The sequence below is a fragment of the Scophthalmus maximus genome, chromosome 22 (genome assembly GCF_022379125.1).
Source record: "Scophthalmus maximus strain ysfricsl-2021 chromosome 22, ASM2237912v1, whole genome shotgun sequence".
NCBI classification, from domain to species: Eukaryota; Metazoa; Chordata; class Actinopteri; order Pleuronectiformes; family Scophthalmidae; genus Scophthalmus; species Scophthalmus maximus.
This window is the reverse complement of record NC_061536.1, coordinates 15,217,403-15,238,166: the sequence shown is the minus strand read 5'-3', so window position 1 is coordinate 15,238,166 and position 20,764 is coordinate 15,217,403. Positions and strand designations below refer to the sequence as shown.

The 20,764-nt window shown below is 46.7% G+C and overlaps 2 protein-coding genes across 3 annotated transcripts; both read right to left on the bottom strand.

Annotated features, from left to right (window-relative positions):
* Nucleotides 1–1,588: 1,588 nt before the first annotated feature.
* On the bottom strand, nucleotides 1,589–10,453 carry plekho1a (pleckstrin homology domain containing, family O member 1a). Of its 2 annotated transcripts, none has more exons than XM_035620194.2 (9): nucleotides 9,638–10,453; nucleotides 8,725–8,874; nucleotides 7,991–8,131; nucleotides 6,888–6,992; nucleotides 6,621–6,722; nucleotides 6,129–6,532; nucleotides 4,489–4,651; nucleotides 4,278–4,390; nucleotides 1,589–4,087 (listed from the first exon to the last, which is right to left on the bottom strand). In XM_035620194.2, exons 1-9 carry the CDS (start codon nucleotides 9,665–9,667, stop codon nucleotides 3,292–3,294), a joined length of 2,004 nt encoding a protein of 667 aa, XP_035476087.2. In that variant the 5' UTR covers nucleotides 9,668–10,453; the 3' UTR covers nucleotides 1,589–3,291. The 2 variants fall into 2 exon arrangements, with proteins under 2 accessions (XP_035476087.2, XP_035476088.2); XM_035620195.2 differs by having other exon boundaries at nucleotides 1,589–4,084.
* A 146-nt stretch (nucleotides 10,454–10,599) lies between these two features.
* vps45 (vacuolar protein sorting 45 homolog) lies at nucleotides 10,600–16,102 on the bottom strand. The gene is made up of 15 exons (XM_035620208.2): nucleotides 15,350–16,102; nucleotides 15,093–15,227; nucleotides 13,934–13,994; nucleotides 13,735–13,814; nucleotides 13,575–13,643; nucleotides 13,348–13,485; nucleotides 13,138–13,248; nucleotides 12,744–12,878; nucleotides 12,418–12,531; nucleotides 12,040–12,207; nucleotides 11,798–11,956; nucleotides 11,600–11,707; nucleotides 11,373–11,494; nucleotides 11,063–11,194; nucleotides 10,600–10,934 (listed from the first exon to the last, which is right to left on the bottom strand). The coding sequence occupies exons 1-15, from the start codon at nucleotides 15,440–15,442 to the stop codon at nucleotides 10,853–10,855; spliced, it is 1,707 nt and encodes a 568-aa protein (XP_035476101.1). The 5' UTR covers nucleotides 15,443–16,102; the 3' UTR covers nucleotides 10,600–10,852.
* Nucleotides 16,103–20,764: the final 4,662 nt, after the last annotated feature.

Sequence of the window (20,764 nt, the reverse complement as noted above, 5' to 3'; positions counted from 1 at the left end):
TTCCTCCAGCGTCTGTTAGCTCTGAAATATTTACACATGCGACTAAAAGCTAAAAAACACAAACACAGAGGGGCTCGATGACATCACTCTGACATCACCACTGCAGTTTGTCTGAAGGATGATGATGATGTCACATCTTCAGTCTGTTGATAAACATGAAATATATTTAGTTCTGTTCCTACGACAACCTGCATCTTCATCCTCTTCTTCATCCGCATCCTTCTCTCCTCACCTTTACTTCAAGGAGAGAAGGAAAAAATTAGGTCGACACTTTGAACAGACGCTGCAGGGCTCTGAGTCACAATGAACACACACACCATCCCCCAACACACACACACACACACACACACACACACACACACACACACACACACACACACACACACACACACACACACACACACACACACACACACACACACACCAGGTCAGTGTTACAGTTTGTTCTCATTTAAAACAGGAAGGATTATACAGGAGTGTGTGTGTGTGTGTGTGTGTGTGTGTGCACTGAGAGTAAAACAGAAGCGTCAGTGTAAATAATTTATTGGACTCTGATGTGAACATGAATCATCCTCCACTGTTCATCAGAAAGTAACCCAGTTAACACACACACACACACACACACACACACACACTCACTCATATACACACATACACACTCACTCACTCACACACACAAACACACACACACCTCTAACTCACTGCAGGTTTTCATCACGCTGAGGTGTTACGCTAACAGTTTCCCTCTGTTTCCAGTCTTTGTGCTAAGCCAACCACTGTCTGTCTGTCTGTCTGTCTGTCTGTCTGTCTGTCTGTCTGTCTGTCTATCCCTCTTAGTATTGTGACTGATGATTCAGTCTAAAACAGTCGGACTGCTCCTTTAAGGTGGATCTGGTTTTCAGACACGCGAACGACAGTAGATTAGTCATCAAGAGATGCTCACACATGCATACACAATCACGCGCACACAATCACACATACGCACACACAATCACACACACACATTCACACACAATCACACACACACACAATCACACACACGCACACACAATCACACACACACGCACACACAATCACACGGACACATTCACACACAATCACACACACAATCACACACATACGCACACACAATCACACGCACACACAATCACATGGACACATTCACACACAATCACACGCACACACAATCACACACACACAATCACACGCACACAATCACACACACACACACGCACATACGCACACACAATCACGATCACACACAATCACACACACACACACGTACACAATCACACACACGCACACAGACACATGCACACACAATCACACGCACGCATGCACGCACACATACACACAATCACACACACACACAATCTCAGAGGTGGAGCTGTGTAATGGAGCGACGCTGATTGTCTGCCCTACATCTGCTCTGCTCTTCATCACAACTCACTGACTTGAGTGTGTGTGTGTGTGTGTGTGTGTGTGTCTCTTCTCACTCTGGGCCGTCGGCCAATCGTGCAGCTGGAACACAGGTCACATGACAGATCAGAAAGTTTCTTCAGTGAAGACGAGTCTCGATTCTCGAAACAGAAAAGAAATCTGTCGGATTTATTGTTTTTTGTGCCATTCACCCACAATGCATTGCAGTAATTCAAATGAAAGTTAAACACATCAACACATAATTATTAAGTTCAGTAAATAAAACAAACTGTTAATGAATAGTTTTCATATTTGGACACAGTGAAACGTCGTGAGGCAGTGAAACGTGAATTATTCATATTATTATTATTATTATTAGTAATATTATTATTCCTCATGTTCATGAAAATCTGCTGTACACCAAGCAGAAGATAAATTATTATGAATGGCTAACGTTGAAGTTTTAAATCCAGTCATTATGGTTCAAACAATCGTTTCTATCGATGACGACAAATATTCAAGTCTGTAAAAGTTTTTTTCTTGAACCGTCACATTTTTTTGGTTTGATAAAACTGATTTCGTTTTGTAGAAATATATGATGAATATTTCTAACTGTACTGAATTGATTATTTAGTGTTTCTGTAAATGTCGTCATGAACAGTGTGACGCAGAGTTTCAGAAATTAACTCCGTCCACAGTAACACGTGTCACATGACCACTCAGGTGTAAACAGGAAGAAGATTGTATCCTCTGCAGCTGGTTGCTTAGTAACATAAACGCTTCTGAAGGAGCAGCAGCGATGACGACAACGAGGTGGAAGTGTAACTGACAGGAAGTGTTACTAACAGGAAGTGTTGCTGACAGGAAATGTTGCTGACAGGAAGTGTTTCTTACAGGAAGTGTTGCTGACAGGAAGTGTTGCTTACAGGAAGTGTTTCTTACAGGAAGTGTTGCTGACAGGAAGTGTTGCTGACAGGAAGTGTTACTGACATTGAGCCGTGACTGATAAGAACCAATCAGAGAAGAGAACGTGGGCGTCGTCTGCGTCATGGTTTACAAACTAAACGGCGTTTCCGCCAGCCGTAACCAAAGCAACATTGATGAGTTATAGAACCAAAGAGATAAGATAAGATAAGTTATTGCACAAAGTGAGAGTTTAAAGCTCGTGACTGATTCACAGGTAAAGTCTTTGTTTCGTAACATTATTGCTCATTTTCTCTTGATGATCTACGAAGTTTCATCCCTGATCTTTGTTGAAGATTAAATAAACTGTTCACGTGAACAACAGAGAACTGGACGTTCGGTTTCAGGAAGAAAACATATGAAGCTACAACAACTAAATTAGATTCAGAATTTAAAAAGAAATGTCACACAAAAGAGCATAATAAACATAATAATAAGTATTTTAGCAAAAAAATCGGGGGACGGATAACCCCCACGGTGCCCAAAGGAAACATTGTGGTCTTCAGTGCAACGTTGAAAAAGATTCATTGTAAAAATTTCGACATCTTTGTTTGGCAAAAAATCTTTGTCTTTACACGACAAACTCTTTTTTTTTCTTCAAAATCTTAAATATCTCTTTGCAAAAAACTTCAACAAAGAGATGGTTCTGTCTCGTGTGGACGGACGTGGCAGCAGAAGGACAACGGCGTCCGGCTGGTGACGGAGGATTAACGTCCTTTGGCCTCCAAGGGAAGAATTGATGATTGCTGGTTTCAAAATAATCCACATTTGCTAAAGTGTTAATGTGAATCCGCATTAAATGATGAAAAACAGTTTGAGGAATCCTCTCGTTTGTGCGTCAACATGCTGAAAAACATTCTCGCTTTCTTCAATAATTCAATGAATATTTGCAAGAAAAAAAAATCCTCGTCAAGGTGTCTCGGACTCGTCGTCGTCCTCCGGTGACGTCTGCGAGGTCGGAGTGTCGTCCTCCTCTGCTGCTGAGGTCGCCGTGGGCAACCCCGCCACCGCCGCTGTTAACGCCATCTTTTCGTAGGTCCTCCGACGCTGTCGCCTCAGCGTCTGGCTCTGCAGCTCCTTCACCTCCTGCAGCACCTCCTGAGCCTCTTTCCACGACGACACTGCCTCCTCCAGGAGGCGCTCGGCCTCCGCGCGCCTCCTTTCTACTGCCGCGTCCTCCTCCGCCAGCAGGGGGGGATGTGAGGCCGGCGCAGGAGGTGACGAGCTCTGCTCGTCAGGCGTCTTGGGCTGAGATGACTCAAAGGAACCAGAGGAAGTCGGGGAGTTCTTGTGACTCCGACAGGGCGACTCCTTGCTGCTCCCCAGACCAGGAGAGTCAGTGTCGCTGCCTCCCGGTGAATCGGATCCTTTAAGCTGAGAGTCGGATCCTCTGGCGCTCGGCGGTGACTTCTGGGCGTCGTCCTTGTTGGGACCAGCGGAGCCGGACAAGCCTTTGGCCGTGTCGATGCTCTTTGACCGCGGTGAGTCGGCAGCCGTCAGACGAGGTGAATCTTTCAGTCGAGGGGAGTCGTTTGCTTTGGCAGCGGGGGAGTTGGATCCTCGTGAGCGAGGAGAGTCGCTCCCTTTGCAGCGATTCTTCTTGGCTTTGGATCGAGGAGACTCTCTCCCTCTCAGACGAGGCGAGTCTTTTCCCCGGAGGCGAGGAGAGTCGCTGCTCCTGCTTCTCGAGGATCCTGACGACCTGCTGAGGATAATAATAATAATAATATTAATAATAAATTTCATTTATACTTTTCATAGCTAGAAGCATTCTCAAAGTGCTCAAAGGATGACAACAGGAGTCGGCAACACACTGATGCTATTGGTGCACACTGCGTGACATCACTTTGGGAGGTTGACTTTTATTAAATATTAGCGGAAGAGATGAAACTTACCTGGAGTGAGGAGAGTCAGAGCCCCTGAGGTGATGGAGTCGAGGGGAGTCGATGCCCTTCAGGTACGGTGAGCTGCCTCCTCGCTCTCGCTCTGCTTTGGCTTTCTGCAACTCCTGTCGACCAAAACACAAAGTTACAATCTTTATTCTTTCCTACTTTGACCACGCGTCTCATAAGTTTCCTGTCGTACAAAAAGGAATAAGACTCCGACCTGCAGTCTCATCTCCTCCAGCAGTTCCTGAGCTCTCTGCATCCTCTGGGCAATGAGGCTCTGCAGCTGACCGACCGGCTGCCCCGAGGCCCCGCCCACCGCCTCCTCTTCAGTGGGACAACGACGAAGAGCAGATCGCAATTCCGACCGAATCATCGCCGGTCTGAAGAAGAGGAAGGTGAAGGAGAGAGTTAGAGGGAATTCAGGGAGGGAGGAAAGAGAAGGATGGTGAACTTTGGAGTCAAATGCAGGTGGTTTGATTTGAGCCTGGAGGTTCGTTCACCTCAGGAACACATGGTCGAAAGCTCTGGGATCTGTAAGTGAACCTTGAGTTTGGAATAGTGGTTGAACATTTTGGCTCAACCCTTAGAAACGTGAACCTGGAGGTCGGACGAAGACCAGTTGGTTGTGTGTCTCCTGGACGCCGTCCCTCAGAGGAAGGGTCCCACTGTGACCGTCCCAGACTCACTGGAGGGATTATAATTCTCATCTAGTCTGGAATGACGTGGTTTCCCCAGAAGGGGCAGGAAGACAAAGAGACATCCAAGACAAACCTTGGAAGATGGATGAACAGATACTTGTACCTGTTCTTTGTCAGACTGGATCCATGAATTCTCCTTCGAGCTTTCACAACTTCAAAACTTTATTGTGTCCGGATTGTAAATCACTTCTGACAAACTTGTGTTACTGTGTGTTACTGTATGTTACTGTGTGTTACTGTGTTACTATGTGTTACTGTTACTGTGTGTTACTCTGTTACCGTGTGTTACTGTATGTTACTGTGTGTTACTGTGTGTTACTGTGTTACTATGTGTTACTGTTACTGTGTGTTACTGTGTGTTACTATATGTTACTATGTGTTAATGTGTGTTACTATATGTCACTATATGTTACTGTGTGTTACTATGTGTTACTGTGTGTTACTGTGTTACTATGTGTTACTGTGTGTTACTGTGTGTTACTGTGTTACTATGTGTTACTATATGTTACTGTGTGTTACTATGTGTTACTGTGTGTTACTGTGTTACTATGTGTTACTGTGTGTTACTGTGTTACTGTGTGTTACTGTGTTACTATGTTACTGTGTGTTACTGTGTTACTATGTTACTATGTGTTACTGTGTGTTACTGTGTTACTATGTGTTACTGTGTTACTATGTGTTTCTGTGTGTTACTGTGTGTTACTGTGTTACTATGTGTTACTATGTGTTTCTGTGTGTTACTGTGTTACTGTGTTACTATGTGTTACTATGTGTTTCTGTGTGTTACAGTGTGTTACTGTGTTACTATGTGTTACTGTGTGTTACTGTGTTACTGTGTGTTACTGTGTTACTGTGTGTTAATGTGTTACTATGTGTTACTGTGTGTTACTGTGTTACTATGTGTTACTGTGTGTTACTGTGTGTTACTGTGTTACTATGTGTTACTGTGTGTTACTGTGTGTTACTGTGTTACTGTGTGTTAATGTGTTACTATGTGTTACTGTGTGTTACTGTGTTACTATGTGTTACTGTGTGTTACTGTGTTACTATGTGTTACTGTGTGTTACTGTGTTACCATGTTACTATGTGTTACTATGTGTTACTGTGTGTTACAGTGTTGACGGTGATTGTTGAGCTGTGTTGTGACAGAGTTCTGTACCTGGAGGACAGGACTTCATCCATGGAGGCACAGCGACTCCGACCCTGCGCGCTGAGCCTCTTCCCAGGCTGCGGCGTTCGAGACTGATCCTGGAGAACCTGCTGGGTCTTTTGGACCTTGGAGGCCTCCAGGTGGGACTGTTTACCCCAGGACCACTCACTGCCCCTGGGCAGACTGCCAGTCTTCACCTTCGGCTCCTTGGACGTCACCCTGAGTTTGGAGACATCAGTGCCGGCGCGCTGACGACCCCCGACAGCCACCTGTTCACAAGAGCCCCGCCCCTGCAGCTCGACCCGGAAGCTGTTCTGCCAGGATTCTAGAGAGTCGCCGCCGTAGTCCGGGGAGAAACCGTCCTCCTCGGCGACCAGGTCGAGGGTCAACATGCCATGGGAAGAGGTAGACGCCTGGGGCGAGTTGTGAAAAGACAACATGGTTATCTTGAAGAGGAGGAGTTTATTAATCAGCTGTGGGGGAAGGTGATAAGAGCAGTACCACAGCCAGGAGGTGACCTCTGGTCGGCAGCCGGCGGCTGTGAGGGATCTTTGCTCGGTCTCTGGTGGGATGAGCCAGAGCACTGTCCTCCTCAATGGTCACCTGGAGACAAAGTCAACAGTGACCTTTTAGAAGAATCCATCGCTCGGGCCAACGACGCACCTCAGACTCATATTGTTTCATAACCGTGTGAGTTTTACACTGACTGACTGACGGTCAGTAATCTGTCACGTTCAACCAGGTGATGAAGGTGTAACGAAGTCGTACCTCGTCTAAAACTCTGTTCTTGGCCTTGATGATCGCCACGTTGAGCGCGTTGACCCATGATTCCTTTTCCTCCGGACTGACGGCTAAAAACACGAGGTTGGGAACCTGGAAAAAAGACAAAGAACGTCAACGCGTCTGGAATATGGTCAAGATGTGTTTGTGTGACTGGTTCAGACTGAATGTAGCACAATAAGGTTCTAGTGTACGTGACCTCCTGTCAGCTTTGTTCTTCAGGTTTCTGAGAGAAGATGCTCATGGTTCAGTTTTTCTGTTGAAGCTCATAATCTACCAGTCGCCTACAGATAATATTTATGAAACTTTTTGAGTCGAACTAGTGGAACTTCTTATTGCCGTTGTCATGGTTATTTATGGAAGTAGTTATGTTCATCTGTGTTCTACAGTTCAGCTTCTTACATGTGAATATTGTTTCTTTGCTCGTCTGTGACAGTGAACTGAAGAGAAACGCGATCGATGTCTTTCATTATTTTATAAACCAAACAACTGATCTGATGAATCGATTATGAAAATAATGGTTAGTTGCAGCTCTACTTCTATTAAATCAATATTCACTCACATTTAATCATAACAACTGAATCTGATCTGTAGTAAACTCTGATGTAACGAGCTGCGGGTCACTGACGAGTGGACGTTTAGGATTATTCCTCTGACGCTAATGAGATTCTGAGGATTAAAACCTTCTCAGAGCAGCTCGGCCAATCACGGCAGCCAAGGCCGAGGGGGCGGGCAGTATGAGTGTGTGTGTGTGTGTGTGTGTGGGGGGATGTAATCTCTGAGCATGAAAGGATGAAGACGAAGAAACACTCAGAGATTCTGACGGAACCGTGACGAGAGATGGTTCAGTCTGGAGAATCTTTCTCTGTCCAGAACCGGACTCATCTGATGAATCACCTCTGAGCTCAGTCGCTTATTAAACCGTCTGATTATTTTCATTATTATTATTATTATGATTGTTATTATTATTATCACTTCAGCTGCTGAAACATTATATGATTCAATTGAATCATCCTGTGTGGCTCTGGTTGTCAGCAGCTGGTGGGCGGGGCCACGCGTCAGGCCCCGCCCCCGTCAGGTGGGTGACTCACGCTGTTTCCTGGTCGTCTGCAGCGCAGCAGCGTGAAGCGACTGTGGTTCTTCTTACTGCGACTCTTCGCCTTCCTAAGCTCCTCCGAGCGCTCGTAGTCGGCCAGGTCGAACACCTCCTGCGCCTTACGCTCATCCCTCACCTGTACAACGGAACACACGCTCGTTAATATTAACATATTAATATGGAATCAAAGTCCTGAACAAGGTGAAAACAGATGAGCTGAAAATCTGCACTGTCCCTTTAATGTGAACACACACACACACACACACACACACACACACACACACACACACACACACACACACACACCCTCCGGCTGCAGCATTAAAATGTTCTGGGTCATCATTTGTGCAGAAACAAGACGACTGATGATGAAAATATTTATTTACAGGAAACACACACACACACATACACGCGCACACACACACACACACACACACACACACACACACACACGAGTCCTTCTGCTGCTTCTTTACATTGTGAAGGAAAATGTTTCCACTGAAGATGAAACATGAGAATCAGAACCTCTGCCCTGACCTCTGACCTCTGACCACAGGTCATGAACCACGGGGTCAACAGAAGACAGGAAGTGACATCAGGTGTTGAACCACCTGAATGTTCCTCAGTCAGTCGTGTCAGTGATTCTGTTTCTTCTCTGATCATCAAACTGTTTATGATCTGTTGACGCTTCATATTTGATATCATATCTCGGGGTCGACGTCTACTCACCTCCTTGTCCGAGATGTACAGGTGTTCTCCTCTCAGAACCACGTACCGGTTCCTCCACAGTTCTCTGAAGATCCCTCGGCCGCAGAACTTCCTGATCCAGCCGACTTTCTCCGGCTGCTTGAGCGCCGGCTGACCCGAGTCCGGAGCGCCCTGGAACACATGAGGGGAGGGGTCAGAGGGGCGGAGCCAGAGGGAGACACGGAACCGGCCTGATGGAACCGGCTGAAGAACCGGCTGAAGAAAAGGGAAAAGTAAAATCCAGTCCATACAAAGGGGGCAGTGCCAGGACATTTTCACGATGCGGCACTCACTCGTTCATAAACACGTTCACGACGTCATGACTGTGAGTCGCCCCCTGCTGGTCAGTGCAGTGATGTCATCAGCAGTGACGTCATCAGATCGTCAACAGAAGCCAATCACATCACTTTAAATCTGAGTTGATTTTATTTCTAAACCGTTTTTTTTTCCTGATTCAGATGAAATGTTTAAATCAAAATGTGGTTGATTATGAAACACGTTGCTTCATATACATATATATATAAATATGAATATGTATATGAATATATATGTTCAGTTCAATTCATTATTATTACAATATTACAGAGAAACACAACAGTTCCCACAATAAGCAGCTCTGAGACTTTTAAATATATAAATATGTATATATATATATATATATATATATATATATATATATATATATATACATAATAAAACATGGTTCGATGTTTATTTAGATGGAAACATGAATAAGGAAATAATGAGAACATGAATATTAACGTCAAACGACCTGATGATGTTCTTATAACCTGTGATGATGAAGAAGATGATGATGATGATGTTATTAAATGTGTGTGATGGTTGAGAACGTGATGATGAAGATGATGATGGTGATGATGAAGATGCGTCTCACCCGTCTGTTCTGGCTGCTGCTCTTCCTCATAGCGGCTCGAGGTTCGTCCCGGTCGCCGGTGGCTCGGTGCCCGGTGTGGATCCTGGTGTCGGTGCGTCCGGTTCCTCTTCTTCCTCCTCCTCCTCTTCCTCCTCCTCAGCTCCGCCGCGGTTGTATGATCCGAGGCGGCAGCAGCATCCTCCTCCGGGTGCGCGTGCATGGGCCCGCGGAGGCAGATGCTCTTTCTCAACACGCTCGTGCACGAGCCCTGAAACGCGGATGCGCGCGGTGGCCTCGTTTCCACCGTAAAGAACCCGACAGCGCCATCTACTGACAGACACACACACACACACACACACACACACACACACACTGATCACAACATCATAAACGTTTTAATAATACGAGTTTTAAAACATTGAAAGAAAATATGTCAGTTAATTGAGTCAATATTTATTTTATGAATTATGAATCACCATTTCACTATTTTGTATAATTTATTATTATGTTTATTGATCTGCGTGTTTGTTCACTGAAGGTGAAGTGACACACTGAGCAGACAGGAAGAGGAAGTGGACGAAGGTGTGATATCACTTCCTTTTCCTGAGTCAGAAGGTAAAACTCTCCACTGGTTCATCGGTTGGTTATTAATATCAATCAGACACATATATCATATCAATATGAAAAATTTTCTTCTGCAGAATCAACAATGTGGAAAAGATCAAAACTTCTGTTCATATTTTAAGTCAAAAAAAGTTTATATTTGTTTTTTTAGTTATATATAATTAAGTTTGTTTAAACTGTAAAACATCAAACCTCAGTTACATTTCTGTCACAAGGGTTTGACGACGATGTCTTTGAATCATTGACACATTGAGATTAGATTTATATAATTTATATATATATATGTAAATATATATATATATGTATATACACATTCAACTCCAGGAAGTGTGACTCTAAACAAACAGATGTTTCTGACGTTTGTTTCTCAAGTTTCTTATTTATTGATATTTTACTTTTAAAGATTCACCACATTCCACAAACAACCTAACAGGAAACAGGTTCATGAGGTCATCGTGTCAGCTCCTCTTCATGATGATGTCAGAGGTGACATCATCACCCCTCCCTCCCCTCCCTCACAATAACATATATATATATACACATCAGTAAACAGGGATCTGAGAAATCTGTGGACTGCTCCTTTAAAAACAAACTGTTTTTTCTTTTTATCCATCAGCGTCTGCTGCCATGGCGACCACTCCCTTGTGGTCTGTCACCGCTGTGTCCTGTCGATGACATCACTTCCTCCAGGAAACTGACAGAGAGAGAGAGAGAGGTAAAGACAGCTGGACTGTGACTTGTGTGTGAGTGTAAATGAGTGTGTGTGTGTGTGTTTATGTGTGTGAGTGTGTTTGTGTGTGTGTTTGTGTGAGTGTGTGTGACCTCTTGGTGTTATGGATGCTGCTTCCTCCCAGGACGATACGAACTCCAGGTGAACTCCGGTTCATGTTGTAGACGCTCAGAGCTTCTTCATACGTGGCTCCACCAATCAGGAACACGATGATGTCTTGAGGCCTTACGCACGCACGCACGCACGCACGCACGCACACACGCACACACGCACACACGCGCACACACACACACACACACACACACACACACCAGGTTTAAGTTAACAAGGTGGGGGTGGGGCTAATTGATCAATACATCACAGTAACATTCAGTCTCTCAGGTGTGTGTGTGAATGTGTTACCTGTCTCTCAGGCTGCTCGCTCCCAGGTAAGGGAACTGACTGTCTTTGAGTCGACCTTTGATCAGCTGATCCAGAGAGTCATGGAGGAGAGGCTGGTGCTGAGTGTACACGTTCTCCACACCCTGCGCGCACACGCACGCACACACACACACACACAATGTGACACAGGATAAGGTGGTTACTATGGTGACAGTGGTCGCTAGGTGTGCGTGTGTTTACGTGTGTACCTTGAGTCCCTTGAAGAACTGCTTGGTGATGGCGACAGCGTCAGTCGGCGTGATGAGGTCACTTCCTCTGACTCTCTTTCCTCCGTAATCGACCACAGACTGAACCATCTGACAGAGGGGGAGGAGTCACAACCAGTCAGCTGACTATGCATCTACATGGAGGGTTTAACCGTCCAATCAGAGCGGAGCGTCGGTTACCCTGCGGTGGCGCTCGGACACGCCCCTGCGGCTCAGCTCGTCCATCAGCTGCGGCAGGATGCTGCTGCTGTGGCGCTCGTACCTCAGGGCGTAGAGCATGACGAGGCGGACGGCGTCCAGCTCCGACAGACGAGGGTTCTGCAGCTGACGACGCACACTCTGAAAACACACACACACCACGTCATCGACGAGCCAATGCACCGTCACCGGGGGGGTCTGGTGGTCGTCGTGGTAACAGTTACCTGCTGGGCGTTGGAGTGGTCGTTCTGACAGGCCAGCTCCTGCTCTGCCTCAGACACCTCCATCAGCTGACGCTCCGACACCAGCCGGGACAACTCGCCCACCACCGTCACATGTTTGGACACCGTGCCCGACATCTTCTTAAACTGAGGGTAGTTATCAACGAACGCCTGGAGACGACACACCAGACCAGTCACACACCTGACGACTGTCGACCTGACAACCATACCCGACGACTGTCGCCACCACAGGAAACTTTGTGTTTTTACTTGCACTGAGTCCGACTGTAGATTAACTTACTGTCTTTGTGTGTGTGTGTGTGTGTGTGTGTGTGTGTGTGTGTGTGTGGGGGGGGGGGGGGGGGGGGGGTGACCTCTGACCTTCATGTCGGTGATGGACTCCAGCTTCTGTTGACCTTTAGGTTTTTTCTTCTGGAAATCCTCCATCAGGTTCTTAATGTTGGTGCCGATCTCCCCAAAGTTTAGGTACAGGTTCTGCAGCACGCACACACACGCAAGCAAACGCACACACGCACACACACACACACTTCATCGTCTCAGACTAGGACCTGAACTCAGACCTCAGACCTCGGACCTCGGACCTCAGACCTCAGACCTTTGACCAGGATCATGACCAGGAAAAGGAACAGGACCAGGACCAGGACCAGGACCAGGACTCTGAGATGTGTGGGTGTTGTCAGACTCACGTTGGCGTAGAACTCGTCGTTCTCCGCAGACAGAACCACCTCCCTCAGGTCTTTGTTGATCCCCGGGACTCTGGACAGGTCAATCCTGTTGTTGTTCAGGCCCAGCAGCTCGTGGACCATCGCCTGGTACGTCCACTGCAGGACGCACAAACACACACACACACACACACACACAGAGACACATACACACACACACACACACACACACACACACACACACAAAAACACACACAGACAAAAACACACACACAGACAAACACGCACACACACACACACACACACACATTCACAATGTAAAACCTCAGGACAAAGTGAAACTTGGACAGAGACACAAACGGACGTGTCACTTCCTGAAAAACTGTGTGAGGTGGAGTGCAGCGCTGTGATTGGTAACCTGGTTGAGCAGCGGTGTGATGGCGTCGTCACTGCGGTCGAGAATCAGCAGCAGAGGAGGAACCTCCGTCTTCCTGAAGTCAAACAGCTCGTACTCTTTGGTGATGATTTGCTGACGCAGGTGAGAGAGAAGAATTAATCAATAATCTATCGTCGATCCTAAACCCTGAGACTGTGTGTGTGTGTGTGTGTGTGTTGTTGCCGTGGAAACCTTGACGCTCTCGGCCAGACGTTTGGACATGTCTGACGACAGCTGGTAGCGGATCATGGGACATTTCTTCAGAGCGAGGAGGACGGACGTCAGACCCTGAGTACAGCGAGACAACATGGACGGCTCCCAGCTCCGCCCCTGACACACACACACACACACACACACACATTAACTCTTTGTCGACTGAGACAACATGCACATGTAGATGACGGAGTCCTGGTTCTCACCCTGGAGACGCCCTGCAGGTTCAGGGAGAACAGGTGAGGATTCACTGCGATGAAGTCTCCATAGAACTCCTGCAGAGACGCACAAACACACACACACTCTGTCATGACATTTAAGGGGAACCAGATCAATAAGCTTCGTCCTGCAGCTGAACAAACTCACCTGGACTTCAGCCACCACTTCCTGTTCGTCGGCCTCAGCCAGAGCTTTGATCTCACTCTTACTGATCACATTACTGAAGTCTGAAACACACACACACACACACACACACACACACACACACAGTCGACACAGGATCTCTGGAGGGTCGTTGTTGTTGACGATGACCTGATCATGAGGAAGTGATGTGGACGTGACTCACAGATGAAGTAGACGCTGTACTTGGGTCTCCTCAGCTCCTGGATCAGATGCTCCACGTTCTCCTGCAGAGAACACACTTGAGTTTTAGATGGAGCTGCCGTCAGAACCAGAACCCGGGTCAGTGTTGTGGGTCAGAGGGGTCAGTGTGGGTCAGAGGGGTCAGAGGGGTCAGTGTGGGTCAGAGGGATCAGTGTGGGTCAGAGGGGTCAGAGGGGTCAGTGTGGGTCAGAGGGATCAGTGTGGGTCAGAGGGATCAGTGTGGGTCAGAGGGGGTCAGAGGGGTCAGTGTGGGTCAGAGGGATCAGTGTGGGTCAGAGGGGTCAGTGTGGGTCAGAGGGATCAGTGTGGGTCAGAGGGGGTCAGAGGGATCAGTGTGGGTCAGAGGGGTCAGTGTGGGTCAGAGGGATCAGTGTGGGTCAGAGGGGTCAGAGGGGTCAGTGTGGGTCAGAGGGATCAGTGTGGGTCAGAGGGGTCAGTGTGGGTCAGAGGGATCAGTGTGGGTCAGAGGGGGTCAGAGGGATCAGTGTGGGTCAGAGGGGTCAGTGTGGGTCAGAGGGATCAGTGTGGGTCAGAGGGGTCAGTGTGGGTCAGAGGGGTCAGTGTGGGTCAGAGGGATCAGTGTGGGTCCGAGGGGTCAGTGTGGGTCAGAGGGGGTCAGAGGGATCAGTGTGGGTCAGAGGGATCAGTGTGGGTCCGAGGGGTCAGTGTGGGTCAGAGGGGGTCAGAGGGATCAGTGTGGGTCAGAGGGATCAGTGTGGGTCAGAGGGGGTCAGAGGGATCGGTGTGGGTCAGAGGGATCAGTGTGGGTCAGAGGGATCAGTGTGGGTCAGAGGGGTCAGTGTGGGTCCGAGGGGTCAGTGTGGGTCAGAGGGGGTCAGAGGGATCAGTGTGGGTCAGAGGGATCAGTGTGGGTCCGAGGGGTCAGTGTGGGTCAGAGGGGGTCAGAGGGATCAGTGTGGGTCAGAGGGATCAGTGTGGGTCAGAGGGGTCAGTGTGGGTCAGAGGGGTCAGTGTGGGTCAGAGGGATCAGTGTGGGTCAGAGGGGTCAGTGTGGGTCAGAGGGATCAGTGTGGGTCAGAGGGATCAGTGTGGGTCAGAGGGGTCAGTGTGGGTCAGAGGGATCAGTGTGGGTCAGAGGGATCAGTGTGGGAGAACAGAACCTTGGTGGGTCTCAGGAAGCAGATGGCCTTCAGGTGCTTCATGCTGTCTCTGCTCTGAGAGTCGATCCGCTCGAACAGGTAGACCTCCCTCTGCAGGATCTCTGACTGGGTGTACACCACGCTCACGATGCTGGTCTGTCGCACACGCACGCACACGCACACACACACACACACACACACACACACACACACACACTTCACTTCCTGTCTCGCGCTCAGGGATCACTTGGAGAGGAACGCCTGTGACGTCATCTCACCGTCTCCCGGTCCATCAGCAGAACCTTCATCCCGGGCCCGCTGCTCTCCACCATCTTAGAGATGTACTGCTTCACCGCGAGCGTCACGTTCATGGCGGCGACTGCACTCACCACGAGCCGACAACAGATGAGCTCCGGTCCGCTCCGGTCCGCTACGGTCCAGTACAGTCCAGTACAGTCCGCTCCGGTCCGCTACGGTCCAGTACAGTCCGCTCCGGTCCGCTCCGGTCCGCTACGGTCCAGTACAGTCCGCTCCGGTCCGCTACGGTTCAGTACAGTCCAGTACAGTCCGCTACGGTCCGCTACGGTTCAGTACAGTCCAGTACAGTCCGCTACGGTCCGCTACGGTTCAGTACAGTCCGCTACGGTCCGCTACGGTTCAGTACAGTCCAGTACAGTCCGCTACGGTCCGCTACGGTTCAGTACAGTCCGCTACGGTCCGCTGGGTTCAGTACAGTCCAGTACAGTCCTCTACGCTCCAGTACAGTCCGCTACGGTCCAGTACAGTCCGCTACGGTCCAGTACAGTCCGCTACGGTCCGCTACGGTCCAGTACAGTCCGCTACGGTCCGCTACGGTCCAGTACAGTCCGCTACGGTCCGCTACGGTCCAGTACAGTCCGCTACGGTCCGCTACGGTCCAGTACAGTCGGAGGTTTCTGCTTCTGACGAATCAGAACAAAAACAACAAGCGACCGGCGGGTTTCCGGGTTCGTTACGTCATGACGTCACACCCACGGCACTCACGTCAATACGTAGTGTAATAAGTTTCAATGAAATAAAATATATAATGATATTATTTATATGTAATATTTGTATTATTATCATATTATTGTTGTTGTTATAATACTAATATTATCATCATTATTATTATTATCATTATTATTATTACTATTGACAGTGTTTTAAAGTTGGAGTCAGTTTACACTCAGTGTCAAGTTTATTAGGAACAACCACCTTAAAACGTCCTGCTTTCCGTAGGTTCTACTGTTCTCTAATGTTCTGTACATGTACATATATATGTATCATGTTTGTATATGTATAAACATATTTATTGTGTATTACTTATTTTTTTGCTGCACATCACAACAACAATTTAGTTATTAGTCATATTTTTATCCAAACCATTGAACTTTTTTAGTCTCTTCTTCACAAAGTAATGACATACACTCTGTATATATTATATAAAGCTTTTCTTCAGTTTGTATAGTTCTTTTCTATCTTTTTTGTATATCTTTTAATGCTATATTTTACACCTCTTCCCTGATATCTTCTAGTGAATTTCTAATGGTTTGTGATTAATAAAGTCTTATCTCACCTTATTGCTCTGTAATATTCTTCAGAATGATCATGGAAACAATTTAAACACAGACTAAACATAAAAACCTTTGTGGTGGACGATCAACCACAGGCCTGTTGGATCAGGTTCAGCTGGGCGTTCCTAATAAACTGGGCACGGTGTGTATATGGAGCAACTTTATATAAACATTAGATTCATGTACAATGATGCATCTCATTAAATAATCTGTGTTAGGACTAGTGTGTATTAATGTGGAGAGGAGTCACGCAGTAAATACAGTCAAATAAACAAAGAGAAGAGCGAAGAACTGTAGTGAAACATTAGTATGACATATATAATATCTCAGTCTTTGAATAGTTCAATTTATGTGATCAAGTTGATTCATGTAGAAACAGAAATATTGTCTGCGTGGAAATAGATTCAAAGGAAATTAGATAATTGGAAAAATATTAAATATTATTGTAGAAACCCAGTGATTGGCTTATTTTTCAACAACTGGTGATAAAGTATTTATGGTATTTAGACATTGAGCTGTGGCTCAGGAGGTCCAGTGGGTCGTCCACTCATCAGACAGTCGGTGGTTCAGTCCTCTGATGGACACGAGTGTCTGAACGTACCAACTGAATGAACACGTCTTATTATCATGTTTTCTTTGTGGAATCATCATAGACTTTAAATTAAGATGGATGGATTTTGCTATAGTTAAAACGATGTTACCGGATAACGACTCATAAGTAATAGAGTCAGTTTATTTATCTGATTCTGTTGTTCACATGAGGGTGAATTGTCATTAATTAGCTATAATATTTTTTAATAGCTTTTAATAATAATCATCTGTCAGACAAAGATCCACTGAACATTTGATGAAGTAAACCAGGCTCTTGTGTAAATGTGCATTAGTATGAATCACGATGAATGTTAGCTTGTCAGCTAGCTTCAGGTTTTTATCTTTAATACTTTGTTTTTGCTTCAGTCATAATTTTCGCATAATTTATTTGAAATCGTTATTTAAAAACCACGTCACGTCTGTTTCCGGTTCGTCACAGAACTTTATAAAACGTAATATTTGGAAGTGACTGACACGAGTTCAGTGTTAGCCGAGCAACATTAGCTGAGATAGAAAGAAAGATCTTTGTGGTAAAAACAAGATTCAAAGTGACGGAAGATGTTTTCAACAAACCACACACAGTTTCACTAACGCCTGTTATGGAATATTTCAATAATTTGAAGAAGAAATGAATCGTTGTTTAGCATCTTAGCTAGCAGGGTGGGAGCTTAGCATTGAGCTAATAACCTGCTCTGATTTAGCAAAACATATTTTGTAAATGCACTTATCGATCACATCGCCAACACAACTGTGCTTCTTCGTTTTATTTACATTACGTTTCACTCGGGGGATGATTATGTTAACAGACGGCTAGCCAGACGCAGCTAGCTAGCATCAATAACCAGTGTAATGATCACTAACTGATACTTGTAATACAGTTAGCATGTAGTTGTTAGCTGGATTAGCATCATCGTAGCTGGATGTTGTAGTGACGTCGGGACTTTAATAAGATGATCACAGCGGATATTAGCCACTTAGCTATCACCAGCCAGTTAGCTAACATTAGTGAACATAAGTTAGCATCGGGTTGTGCTGCGGTGTTTGAGCGCTCACAGTCCACAGCCTCGACACCGAGCCGGTGCCGGCTGCAGCACCGGGCGGTGCGAGTGTGGACTTCCTCTCTCGGCGTAACGTTCTGTTGTTAACGTGCGAGTCAGATCACTTGGTCCAGACCCGACGAGTTTATTCATGTTAGTCCGTTAGCATGCTAGTCACTGTTAGCACGCAGGAGTTCGGTTCGGTCTCACACGGGGACGATCACCACTGCTGCTCGTTAAAATTAGGCGAAGACGTTTTGTAACTTGCACCAGGTAAATATCACAAGATGACGCGTGTTGTTCAAATAGTTTTTATGTTTAAAAGTAAATAAACGTGACTGTTGCGCCTCCACACGCATGTATCCCTCCGCCACGTCCGGTCCTCTGGTGGCGGACGTGGCGGAGGGATACGAAGGCAGCGTCGTCCTCAGCCTGGGTGAGCAGGCTCACGAACGGTGTGCCCGGTGCTAACGGCTAACAGCTAACAGGTCCTGCCTGTGCACAGCAGTCAGTCACTGATTATTCTTTCAAAGAATATATTTAAAAGTGTAATTTTTGCGGAATAAGTTTTTGTTTTACATATTAAAGCCCCGGATCAGGTAAGCGCGCGCCTGCGTCACTTTTAGAGCAGATATCATGCAGAGTTATTAAAGTCACAGATTTAGCTGCTGGGCTAGCCTGCTAGCTGTGGTAGCTGGGTGCTAACATGGCAGAAGAGGGGGGGCTGGTCCAACATCACAACAGTGAATCATAACTCACAACGTGTGAGTGTCATATTTATATCATGTCCACATGGCTAGATATGTTAGTCAGTAAATGCAGTCAATACTAACACTGTTAGCCTGTTCCTGCTTACATTAGCATGTACGCTAAGTTAGCTTACTTGCTCAGCTCAAATCTCAAATTTCTCTCAGTGCACAGATTGATAATCTCGTGTACAACACTTTTAAACACTTAAAATCATCAAGATTCATATTCTCTGAATCTTATTAAAGTCATAAAACAGACAGAAGTGACTGTGCTAACTGTGAGCTAACAGCTGGACTGTGAGCTAACAGCTGGACGAGAGGTTTATCCATAAAATTATACAATCTAAAACGTTTCTGTGTATTATCTTTCCTCATATTTCTAAGTGATAAGTTTCATGTTGTCTGATAATGACAATACAATGTCACACTTGACATGTGTAGATGATAAAAGCCTGAGCAACAGTTTGTGACACAAAACACCAAGTGCATTAAAATTCATGTACTTGTGTTTTTTAATGGCTGGCTTTTACTTCATGTGTCTCCCCCTGCAGGTGAGGAGTTGTAACGATGGAGGTGGAGCAGGCAGCAGCCGGAGGCGCCGACCTGCTGATGGAGTGTGACGAAGAGGAGCAGGAGGTGTGGCCTCGGCCGCCGGAGGGAGACAAAGGTGAAGAGTGTATAAAGAGTGAAGAGTGTATAAATCAGACGCAGCACGCGTATTGTCACGGTCTCCTGGAATATTCTAGAGATGGAGACGTCTGATTTACATTACACGTTTAACTTCAGTTGGGTCAGGGTAACGGTCAGGGGTCAGGGTTCTTTGAAGACTCAATGGAAAATCAAACAACAACTTTTTTCATGACCTGTCAAAATGAAGAACATATCAGCGTCCCAGTCCTGATCAGATCACCTGACCTCAGACTTGTCTGGTCTCTGCAGGTCTGGAGGCTGCTGTCAGTCCGATGGTGGACGAGGAGCCAGACCCCCCACCTGTCAGGACCAGCGCCCCCCTCCTCCCCGACCAACCAGAGAGCAGCTGCAGCGCCACAGTCGACCACACGGTGAAGGTAACAGAGCAAACCTGAGGCTTTCAGATGTCAAGTTTTCAGACCGCTCATCTGTGTGTGTGTGTGTGTGTGTGTGTGTGTGTGTGTGTGTGTGTGTGTGTGTGTGTGTGTGTGTGTGTGTGTGTGTGTGTGTGTGTGTGTGTGTGTGTGTGTGTGTGTGTGTGTGTGTGTGTGTGTGTGTGTGTGTGTGTGCAGCCTCCAGGTCCTCGGGGCTTCATGGTGAATGGTCAGCTGGTTCCTCTGCAGCCTGGAGGTAAGTTCACTTCAGGATCACATCACCGACTATTTCATCGTCAGAGATTATGTTTGCCAATATTAAAAACTTCTATGTTACATATTTGATAATGCAAAATTATATATTATATATATATGTGTGTTCCTGTTTGTCCAGGTGCAGGTGCGGAGCTGATGCTCTGCTCTCACCCCAGAGGTTCGGCCAGCGGCTTCACCTCAGTCCAGATCCCCGTCACTGTCCCGGTCCTCGGTCCTGCAGGTCGTCACCACATCATCATCACACCTGAGCTAGAGGCCAGCCCCTCCCCCATCATCACAGGTACATGCCCCCTGGTCATGTGATGCGGTCTGAAGAAGAGCTGATGGTTTCTAACCTCCGCGTCTGTCTGGTCCAGGTGTGGTCTCAGGTGAAGCAGCCCAGAA